General features: G+C 42.7%; 1 protein-coding gene across 1 annotated transcript in view; it reads right to left on the bottom strand.

Moving 5' to 3' along the window:
- The window catches only part of frem1b (Fras1 related extracellular matrix 1b), an 87,889-nt gene that overhangs the window by 30,977 nt on the left and 44,604 nt on the right, over positions 1 to 12,308 (bottom strand). Inside the window, exons 19-22 of the mRNA XM_083969586.1 lie at positions 5,360 to 5,548; positions 4,058 to 4,254; positions 2,509 to 2,734; positions 1,273 to 1,417 (exon numbers count right to left, since the gene is read on the bottom strand). Of these exons, the coding sequence (XP_083825712.1) occupies positions 1,273 to 1,417; positions 2,509 to 2,734; positions 4,058 to 4,254; positions 5,360 to 5,548 (757 nt within the window). The remainder of the gene's footprint in view (positions 1 to 1,272; positions 1,418 to 2,508; positions 2,735 to 4,057; positions 4,255 to 5,359; positions 5,549 to 12,308) is intronic.

Here is a 12,308-nt window from a genome sequence, read left to right on the forward strand (position 1 = left end):
TGTGGGGAACATCAGGAAACATCAGGAAGCATCTGGCTGCTTCTTCACTTGGAAGTAAAGTCCGGGGTTATGGGACGGAGCTGCAGGAAGGAACGCTGCTGCAACAACACGGAGTCGCCGGCGTCTGCCAAGTCTCAGCGTTACTTCTGCCTCAGTGGCCGCAACAGCAGCACCCACACACACACACACACACACACACACACACACACACACACACACACACCAACCGGCCGCTGGTCTGGGGACAGAGGGGGGGGGGCTGCACTGGGAACTCAGTCAAGGATGCAAATTCCCAATCACTCACTCATATGAAAATATGGTGGCAGGAGGAGGAGGGAGGAGGAGGGAGGGGGTCACAGATTTCCTCTTTAACCGTCCGTTTGTGTGGCGGCCTGGGAAAACCCTTCACATGGTGGGATTTTGACATTTTCATTTTTTGATATTTCCATAAACTAGAAGTTTTCAGCCATTCAAAACTGTTTGAATAACTGAGAAAGCCCTTTCAGATCAAAAGCTATGGGCATTTTAATCTATTATGACCAAAAAACTGAAGAGTGAGAAAAATGGCTTTAAATAGAACGTTGCTGTTTAATTATTATTATTATTTTCACGGCCTAAAAGAGGTTTTACCCGAAAAATAATACACAGTTCCATTGTTCGCTATAATATAATTTTTTCCAGCCCTTCAAAGTGCAGGAAAAACACAGTTTTTATTTGGACCTAACCAACTGCTGATCGGCGGGCGCTAACCCTGGGCGGAGGGATACGTGAGTTGGTTCGGTCCAAATAAAAACTGTGTTTTTCCTGCACTTTGAAGGGCTGGAAAAAATTATATTATAGTAAACAATGGAACTGTGTATTTTTTTTCAGGTAAAACCTCTTTTAGGCCGTGAAAATAGGCCGTTTCTTTGGGTCTGTTCACAACAATGTATGTTGTAAATCTCTGGGCAGGGCTATTATGGGCTGGCGTTGCTAACGGGGGGAGTGCAGAGAGTCTTCTACTGCAATTAAAGTACTTAGGGGCTATTTGTAGATCATACAACCACACTTTAAAAAAAATGGTACTATCCCTTTAAGTTTAGGCATTTGTTTTGGATGGTTAAGGTTAGGGTAAGGGTTAGGGAATACATTATGTCAATGACATGTCCTCACAAAGATAGATTTACAAGGTTGTGTGTGTGTGTGTGTGTGTGTGTGTGTGTGTGTGTGTGTGTGTGTGTGTGTGTGTGTGTGTGTGTGTGTGTGTGTGTGTGTGTGTGTGGTTGTGTGTACTTGAGCAGCCGTGGCCTCTGGTCGTCGACCGGCAGCACGGTGACATGAGCCGTCCCCTGGACCGAGTGGACGCCGTCCGTCAGCTGCAGAACCACGACGTCCTTCAGCGACTCAGAGTCATCGTGCACGTACATGATCTTCATCCCTGCAGAGAAATAATCCAAACATCATAATCCAAATTAAACTGGTTTAACAGAAACGCTTTTTCATTTCAAAATATATCTGCATTTTTGACTCATAAATAAAATCAATAATAAATTATCCAAACTGCATTTTGTTCATTCATGATAAAGAAAAGGACATTTAAAGGGACAGTTTGTATTTGGTTATAAAAAAGTCTGATATTAATGTGGATGAATCTACGTTACCACTTGTTAATGGTCCATTTTAGATAAATCTATGGTTTTGTCTCTATGGTTATTTTGTTATTATTAGTGGTGGTGGAAATGCTGGGCGAGCCGACCAGCGTTTCTTTACTTTCGGTTTCGTGGCGAGTCATGAGAATAACGCAGCTGAATCTCCGTTTATGGTGGGAACTACGACGGTATGTGATCGTCTTCCAACCTCTGACTTTAATTCTTGATGAATGAAAACATGAGTCTGTCTTGCACCGGTCAAAGAATTTCACGGTGCGGAGGCTCATAAATGTAGTGAGAAAACACTTCGCTTTTCCTAAACTCCTCATTGTCCCTTTGAATTTCCCTGCTAGGGATGAATAAAGTATTCTCTATTCTATTCTAAGATTTAATTCTCAAAAGGATCAAGAGGATGTTTTGAAGATTAAATCTTAAAAGTACCAGAATGAGCCGTCTTGAAGATGCAGTTATTGATTATTGATTATTATAAAACGTAAAGGTGAAATCCGGCGATCTGATTGGTTGTTAACCGTGGTATAATGAGCATATACCACGGCTACTATTCTAAAGCCTTATCACAGCGTAGGCTATCACTCCGCCTCAGGCACGTATGACTGGTATGAATGGAAGTTGTTGTCGTGTATCCATGACAACGGACTGTTGCAGTCCGTAGCAACAGACAGCTGATGTTTTTAGGATGTTAAAAATGTAGTAAAGTAGTGTAACTGACATGTTGAAGGTGAACTTTGACCTCCAGAGGGTTAACAATGGTAGAGGGGACTGAGCAGTGACAGAGCTACTTGGAGCTAACGTCTGGACAGCTGGGAACAGCAACATATCTATATTGCTTAGTTATAACTGCTCTGAGACAGATGTGTACCTTGGCGCAGCTCGTGCAGCGTGAAGGAGGCGACGTCGAGGCTCCTCTGCAGCAGCTCAGCTCCCATCTCTCGGTAGCGGCTCGCGTCGGCGCCGTAGACGGCGTTGATGAGGCGGCCGTGGGCCGGCGGCCGCAGCACGGTGAAGCTGAGCCGGTCCGGGGGGGCGTCCAGGTCCACGGCGTCCAGGAGGGGCGGAGTCAACTCCCTGACCCCGCCCTCCTTCACCTGCAGCAGGAGGAGCAGAACAGCTGTATTTGTATTTGTATTTATTTATTTGCACCATAATAAAAGACAATTGACCTCTGGCTAAGCCCCGCCCCCTCCACTCACTCAGACTAACACTCAACATTGGGTGACAGTGGCTATAGACCAGAGCGGCATTTTTATGCAAATGAGAATGACTGATGCATCCTGGGTAATTTAGGGGCAGCGCCCGGCATCCCTCCATTGAAAAGTTCAGCCTAACTGGCTTGACAAACTAACTAACACAAAGTTGTCTATTAACAGGCTGTTTACAGACAACACTGAGCCAAAACCTCCCGGTGATTCCACCAAATACGTGTAGATGTCTGGGTCAGACATTTCTGGCCACTGTGTGGAGTCATTGATCACTGTGGGAGGCTAAAGGAGCATACCATAGATTCATTCATTGTAATTTTTCAAGATAGCGTGAACGGTGGGTTTCAAAGAGGGTGTCAACATAATTATGAGACATAGTGCTACAAAAGAAACACAAAATAAAACATTCACATTGATTGTTAGTTAGTCTACGCTCCATCAAAACACAAAAAGCCACTGAGTGCAATGTAAAAATGCCGGGCGCTGCCCCTAAATTACCCAGGATGCATCAGTCATTCTCATTTGCATAAAAATGCCGCTCTGGTCTATGGCAACAGCTGTCACAGTAGGAGAAATTTCACAGGAGGCAACTGATGATTTTTGGAGACAGAAACATTAAAGCAGAAGTAAGTGATCCGGTCGTTTTGGCTAATGCTGCGTTCCAGGCAGGCTTTTGAAACCGTAAATTACAGCTTCAAGTCACAACTTACGACTTTGTAGCGTTTCAGGCAACCCACTCGTGTTTCTCCGACCTGTTTTACCTGTGAAAGTCACTATAACGGCCACTCGTAACTTCTGACCCGTGAACTCGTACCAGATCGAACTGGTACCACTTCACGGTCGGAAAAACACCAGTTACGGGTTGCCTTGAACGCACCATAACGTCTTGTCAGCAGATGGAGTTAGCAGCCCCCGCCCTCGTCATGGATCTATTGGTCCTCGTCCCTACGTCACCACATTCAGGCGCATCCCTTGGCTGCACACACAGAGAGGACTGCCCCTTTATGCCGTTCTCTCTCCTCATTGGATAAAACTTGTAGGTTTTAGATTTTTTTTTTGAGAAAAAAAAATCGATTTAAAATTAAAATAAAAAGATATTGCGATATATATGTGAATCGATTTTTTCTCCCACCCCTAATATTAATATCGTAGACTGACATTATGTGAAGATTCTTAGACAGAGGGGCAGATGGAGACGCGGTTACGTACGGTGAAGTTGGCGAGGAGCAGAGACGGCGGCTCGTCATTGGTCGGGTTGATGATGATGTAGAAGGTGACGGGGGCGGAGCGATACAAGCCGTCGCTCACGCTGACGGACAGCTGGTCGACCGTCGGCTCCGCCCCCTTGTGCTCCGACTGCACGTAGTTGATGAAGCCAGAGGTCAGGTGGGTCAGACTGAAGGATTCTGGGAAAACGAGAACTCCTCTGTCACACATGAACACGTTTCTAGTCCAAACTAATCTCATTCTACCTAAAATAAGACTCATCACATTAAAAGCAGCTTGTTTTTAGACACTTTTTACTTCTTTCAAGCAGATTTTCACTTGAAATAAGTAGAAAAATCTGATAGTGGAGCAAGTTTTTTTCTTATTACAAACACAAAAAACTTGCTTTCACTGGCAGATTTTTCTACTTATTTCAAGTGAAAATAAGGGTAACACATTACTTGACATCTATCTCTATAACACATTATAACCATACTTATAATGGGTTATAATGCAGTTATAGCACTTTATAACTATAGCTATAAACACTCATAAATGATCATAATGCTTTATAACAATAATCATAACACACTATAAAGCATTTTATCATGACTTATAAGGTCAGGTATTATAATAGGTTATAATTGTTAGTAACTCACTGACAATGACCACATTTACTCATTAATTACCATAAGGCTTTATAACAATAAGCATAACACATCATAGAGAATTTTATAGTGGCTAATAAGGTCTTAGTATTATAATAGAGTTATAATGCTCTATAATGTGTAATGCTTATTGTTATAAAGTCTTATGTGATTTATGAGTGTTTATAATGAGAGTTATACACATTTATAAGCCAATTATAATGCATTATAACTATATTTATAATACATTATCTATGTGGTCATTGTCAGCGAGTTACTAACAATTATAACGTATTATAATACCTGACCTTATAATATAAATATGATAAAATGCTTTATAGTGTGTTATGATTATTGTTATAAAGCATTATGATCATTTATGAGTGTTTATAATTATAGTTATACAGCGCTATAACTGCATTATAACTCATTATAAGTCTGGTTATAATGCGTTATAGAGATAGGCGTCAAGTAAAGTGTTACCAAGATTAGTTTGAAACAAGTGAAAATGATCTAAAAACAAGTTAAATTGTAGGTGATGAGTCTTATTTTAAGGGGAAAGAGTTTAGTTTTGACTAGAAATGAGACATTTTGACAAGAAATAAGACAAATATTCTTGTAAAGTTGTAGAGTTTTTGCAGTGTAGCTACACACTGACCGACTGGGATGCCGGCGTTGCTCTTCTCTGAGCCGGGCGTGGGCAGCGTGTTCTCCAGGAAGCCGTGCAGCGGCGGCGTCTCCAGGTGGAAGCTGAGCCGGTCGGGGGGGCTGTCGGGGTCCGAGGCCCCCAGGACCCCCCCACACACACAGACTGAGGAGCCCTCGTCCACCGCCAGCACAGACTCACCTAGAACACACACACACACACACAGGGAAACAAACAGGAAGCAGCTTCTTAAACAGGGTTCCTACAGCTTAAGCCAACTTAAATTTAAGACTTTTTAAGACGTTTTTAAAGCCACTTGAAATGAAATTTAAACCAACACTAAGGAACTTTTCAACCTTCATAAAATATTTTCATAACTTTTGTGATGATACATCGACTTACAACAAGTTAACTCATTGAGTGCCGCGCTCCTTTCCAAAGTTTTAGTCAAGTGTACCGGCAATTTAGACCATTTTTGACTTTTTATGTAGAGCCATAGTGTATTCTATATTATTGCCACCAACACATACTGTAGCTCAATTGAAAGGTTTAACTTTATGCTTCAAGTGGCCACAAACCGTTTGTTTCTACGTGCCTCCGTTCCTGAGAAAAGTCAAGCTAAACATGGCTGGGTTTCACCAAAATCCCTCCTTTTTTTCTAGAAAAGGAGATAGAGCGTCTTTTATGAAAGGTGCTCTGTTTGTGTCTGTCGCTCTTCTCACACTCGCATTTCTGGATCAAAGGGCTCGTATAAGATAAATATATACAACAGTTGTTGTTCTATTCACAAAACCACCATCGGGGGCGGGGGGGGCGCCACTAAACAACAATAACACAGACGCACCGTGCCGTGTCACAGCTTCTCGCCGCGGAGCGTGAGGGTCAGTCGGCCACAGCGGCTCGGGAAGACCGGTCCCGCCGGTGGTCGCGGTCCTTCTGTGGTTCGGGTTGGTGATGCCGGTCTGCTTTGGCCCAGAGACCATCAGATTTTACCGCGGGAGGACTTTGGGGAGGACACGGTGTTGCTTGAGGTGAAGACCGGGCGGGACTGTCGGCTGAGAGCTTCCTGGTTCAGCTCCGAGCAGCTCGAGCAGCTGGAGCAGCAGCGCGGGTGAGAGCAGAGCAGCAGCGGAGCAGCTGCGCTGCATCTGCATGCAGAACTCCGTTTGCAGAAGCCGAGTTATGATAAAAACTTCCAGATCATGAGCTGTCATGTGACTTTGATCGTCATCTATTTCAGTTCTCCTCGTCGTAGAGTCCCCAAATTTACATATAATGTGTATTAAAGTGTCTATTTTCATAATTTAAAAAAAAAGCAAAAAACGAAAAATCTCCTTTTTGCACTCAACGCATGGGAACGAAAAACGAGAAATTACGTGGTTGGCACTCAATGAGTTAAATGACACCTCTGTCGTGGCCTGAGGGGGTCTGTATCACTTTCTCTGGCACTAAGCAGCTTTGACGAGCATGGTAGGAACCCTGCTCTCACGCTAGTGTTCATGGGAAATGGAGTCTTCCTTCACTTTCACTTTTGCGAGTCACAACAAGGAGGGAACAGGCAAAACAGCACTTTAGCAATGGATTATGTTTGTGTTTTCACTTTGACATGATCCACTGGAAACAGAAACTTAGTTTTGATGTCTTTTGTTAATTTTAATGCAGGATATTTACGGGCTTCACGCTAGTGTTCATGGGAAATGGAGTCTTCCTTCAGGCAAAACACTACCGCTTTGGTCCACAGGCGCCGCCAAACTCAACCAAAACTGAAAGTTCTTTAGTACTGCTTTAAGACCAACTTCACAATAAACACAAATGCAAAAAAAACAAAAAAACGTCACCACATCTATTTCATAGGGTTAGGGACAATTTTACCCACTTTTCTATGTGGTCCAAGGTAAAGTGACTGCTACATGGATGATTTGGGGGGGGGGAAAAAACTGATTTGGGAGCTGGTGGCGGTAAGAAATTTAGCGTTGACGGCCGCCACTAACTTCTCTATGTCAGAATGTTACCAATTATTTAGAGATTTGAGACTAATTACAATCATAAAATCCCACTTACCAAATGTTAACATTTTTAAGACGTTTGAAAAATTTATTTAAGACATTTTAATGCCAATTAAGGCCGTGTTTTTAGATTAATGAATTCAATGCCTTTTAAGACCGTAAGAACCCTGTTAAAGGTCCCATATTATACTTTTTACTCAATTTCACTCAGCTGTCAGACGTCCAACTAAACTGTATTGTAAATGTGTTGCCGCAAACTGATCCGTGGTCCTGAATGTCGGCTGTCTAAAAGTCGCTCTGCTGAGAACAAGCTGTTTCTGTGTCTGCACCTTTAAGTAACATGGTGACTGTCCACGACAAAGATCATTACCCCTTTATGACTTCAAACTGGTCGGTATTTCATCAATTTAGCTCAGGAGTTTCCTGCTGTGTACTGCAGCCATAGAAATAGACGTGGTAGGCGTTTTATGGCGCTGAGGGGCCGGCCTAACTCCTGTCGTGACATCACCACAGGAGCTGAGTCTGAACAGTATGAGCAGCGTTTTACCGTCGCTGAGCTGCAGAGTCGATAAAGGACCCGTTTGCTTTCCTCATTCTAGGAGTTGGTCGGCTCAGGGAGGACCAGTTTATATATGTAGAGACCAGAAAAAGAGACCAGTTTTTCATAATATGGGACCTTTAAAAGGAACATTGTGTAGGAATTCCTCCATCTAGCGTTGTGGTTGTATATCACAAGCAACTCAGTCGTATTTTTCATCAGGGACGTGCACATAACTATAGAGGGGCAGGGGCTCAACATCAGAAAAGGGCAGTACGTAAATTTTTTTCAGGCCTTAATATCAAAATAAATAAATAAAAATAAATTACAGTTACTATATAGTCGGTAGAGAAAGCCTGCACGCCTTCAGGACTGCAGTCAACACGCTGGACCAATTTCCCAACTTCCCGAAACAGAGTCATGACTTCTGAACTGGTAGGCTAAGGCCAATATGGTATTGGGTGCACATTAACATTGCAGAAAAAAAAATCATGTGAGTGCAAGTGCAAAAATAGAAGTAGGCTAAGCCTACAGGACACACAAAACCAAGAAATGACTACTGTGACTGCTACTGTGCATATTTCAGAACAGCAGCAATATTTACCACAGCAAAGTCACAATTACCAGTAACTCAATATCTGGAAACAAATTCAAATAGTCAGTGAAATCAAGCTGAGTGAGTGATTCCTCCTGTTGCTGCTGCTGTTCACTACATTCAGGTGATGTTAGACAGGACGGGGTGGGGCTTAACTCTTAACAAGCAGTCAGCTAAACAAACACTGGGCGCTTTTCTTAAATATGACTCTTATTAAGCTTGTTGAATAAGTGGACGGCGACTTGTCAGAACCGACAAGGAAGTGATGTTGGTGGATTTATAACTCACGAGATTCGACACAAGTCGCTCCACTGTCACGTCTCATCTATGTGCGGCTCACACAGAGTTATCGATGAGGCAGCAGCTTCTACTTCTCTCTCTCTGGACCTGCTGGACGTGCATGTGAGGGAGCGCGCACCGCGGGGCAGCCCCCCCCCTCAGTGAGGGACCGAGCGGAGCAGCAGCGGACAACACACACACACCAACGTACATACACAATACCGTGTGTATTACAAGGAAATGCGTACGGTAGATAACCGTGGCATTTTCACAGCGCGGTTGTTTACATCCTCATGCACAACATGCATTTATTGAAAAAAAAAAAAAAAAAAACATTACAAAAAGGGCACTTTTTAATACGAGGCAAAAGGCAGGGGCTCAAGCACCCTTTGGGCCCTATGTGTGCACGTGCCTGTTTTTCATGCTGCATTCATGTGAAATTGGGCAGACGGCAGACGGACGACAGCAGCTGCATGTAACGGCATAACGTTTCAGTTTGTTGATGAGATGATTACTGGTTAATGAAAAATAGACTTTTGAACCAAATAATCGATTTTCCTGAAGAAATAACAGGAGAAGTTACACAATGGCCCTTTAACCCAGAAATCTGCTACTATGGTAACGATAACAACAACAACATTAGATACGTTCTATATATGATGTGGTTAATCTCCTTGTTAGAGAACAGCATGCTATTCAATAAGGACTGAAACATGGAACAACTGGACATGTGCATTCAAAAGCTGAGAGAAGGTTCAATTACGTTCACCTGTCAGGTTATAGTGCATTAAAGGTGCATTCTGAAATGTAATCCAGAAGCCAAACATCCCTAACTTTTTAGTTAGTAGAGTAGTGTATGTCTATATACATAGTATATATAGTAGTATACAGTATCAGCCTCTGTCTTTGTAGCTGCTAATGAATCCTTCCTCCTGCTGGTTAATTAACACACAAACATCCACACGTCCAAAACCCATGTGCACATATTCTTTGTGTGTACGGTATATAGATTGTGTGTGTGTGTGTGTGTGTGTGTGTGTGTGTGTGTGTGTGTGTGTGTGTGTGTGTGTGTGTGTGTGTGTGTGTTAATGATGGACAGTCCTGGATCTCCCTGATAAACCAGCGTTCCTCCAGAATAAGAGACAAGGTAAAGCCGGATTCCTCTTGTTTCTCTGCGCTAATGCTCTTACGCTGCGTCTTTATTCACTGCTAATTAATTAGACCAGAAACACCACGTACACCCCCCTCACCCCCACCCCCCCTAAACACCTCCAACCCCCCCCCTGTCTGGTGTTAGCTGCTGCTGCTGCTGAATGGATGGATGGATGGATGGATGTGCGCTAGCTGCAGGATTAGGCCGCTGCAGTAATCCGGCTAGCGAGGCGGCTACTACACGTTGGCTATTGTGGAGGAGGGAAGCGCTTCTTCTATCTTTTGTTTTGTTAAAGGCGCTCATTGTCCGCTGTCCACACACACACACACACACACACACACACACACACACACACACACACACACACACACACACACACACACACACACACACACACACACACACACAGGACAACGGTAATCTCAGCCAATAGCAGCAGACAAAAGGCAGATTTCACTTGAACACATCAGTGCCAACTTCGTTAGCGCGGCCAACACGCTGCTGACAACAACAACACACAAATCACCCACAATGCAACATGCAAACAATGAGAGTCGGGCCGATCGGCACACACACAGTCGCTCACACACACACACACACACCACAGAAACGTCATCTGCCTTAAAGGTGAAACTTCAGCTTCACTGGCTGCAGAAACTTCCACTTTAACAATTTAACTAGAATCAAAAGTTGAGTTTCTCCTCCACAGTCGTTTACAAACTTTACAAACTCAGAGCGACAATCCAACAAAGATGTTTCACCACCACTCAGGCTGGAGGATCTGAGCTGCAACAGCAGCAAAACTGCAAGAAAATGAACAGATGTTGTGATTTTAGTGTGACTGGTGACTTCATATTAAACTGATAAAAAAAAAAAAACCGTATATGTGCTGTAACCACCAACATTGACTGTGTTTACATGCAGTCAGTAACTCTTCAACCTTGATGTGTTGTGTTTTATTGTTTTATTTAAATTGCGTACATTTTCGTACCTTATGTTTTTATCTATTTATGCGCCGTTCATGGGTGGCAGTAATCTCATCATGCCCTGTATGATGACAATAAAGAAATCTAATCTAATCTAATCTAACCAGAATATTAGCAATAACCTGGTTGTGCACGGACATGTAAACACCAAGAACCCTTTTGAAACCAGAATATGCTCATATTCTGGTTTTTAAAAATCCGACAGTGACCCTCGGGTTACTCCTTTTCTTTTTATGGTATTTTTTTTGGCGTTTTTGCCTTTATTTGATAGCACATAGTGAGATAGACAGGAAAGGGGGAATGACATGCAGGAAAGGTCTGCCCGATGCGGGACTCGAACCAGGGACGCCTGCGTTGAGGACTCCTGTTCTAACCCAGATATCTGGTCATGTCTTCGCCCATCGGGATATCCCCATCGAATAGAACATTAATGAGTGTTCTTCGCATGTTGATGATGTTGTGCACTTGTTGTAAATTATACAGATTATATTATATTGAAGACAGACGTACAGGAGTTTACTCAGCACCTTTTTAACTTCTCATTTGTTTGTTTGTTTGTTTATTAAAGAGCATTTATGTACAAAGCGCCTTCAGACTGGAATAATCTTCCTTTAAATTTACGCTCATTGACCTCTTTTCATACATGTAGGTTTAAATATTCTGTGTCTTCTTATTTTGAGTTAAATTGCACATGCTTCAGATGATTTATATCTTTTTTTCTTTTCTTTTTTTTTTCCCACTGTAATTTTTAATTTGAACATTATGATATTATTTTACATTTCTCTTAGTTTATTTAGGCTATTGCTATGGCCATTTGCGGCCATCGAGAGGTTGTGTCCATTTTTTTGTACTCATTTCTTTTATGTCTGTGTTGATGTCGGTTGTCTTTGTTGCTGTATGTTTGTAGATTGTTGATTGCGTCTTGTCTCTTTTTGGTTTGTAATGTATATTAGGACCCCCTCGAAAACGAGAGGATTCCTCTCAAGGGGTTTATCCTATTAAATAAATTTCTGAATGAATGAATATTAGATCCCCATTAGCTGCATTAGCTTCAAAACATCTTACAAACATTTCTGTTTCAAAATTGAACACAGAACATCATCATTCACACCAGACTGAACCGGTTTGAACACAGCAGCAGAACAGAAACGTCTCATTTCTTCTGTGAAAATGATCTCATGTTTCAGGCTTTTTGTCTCTTTTATAGGAAATTAAGACGTTTTGAACGTTGGAGCAGATCGAGGGGCTCAGCGTGTAAACAAAAACACTTCACACACACACACACACACACACACCGTCTCAGCCATCCCAGTGTGAGTCCCTGTGGTCACTGGTCTCCATTGATAACCACAGATTCCTCCAATCCCTCTTCTTGGCTCCGACTGCAGCCAGAACTATAGCCCT

This window comes from Trachurus trachurus (assembly GCF_905171665.1).
Source record: "Trachurus trachurus genome assembly, chromosome: 4".
NCBI lineage: Eukaryota > Metazoa > Chordata > Actinopteri > Carangiformes > Carangidae > Trachurus > Trachurus trachurus.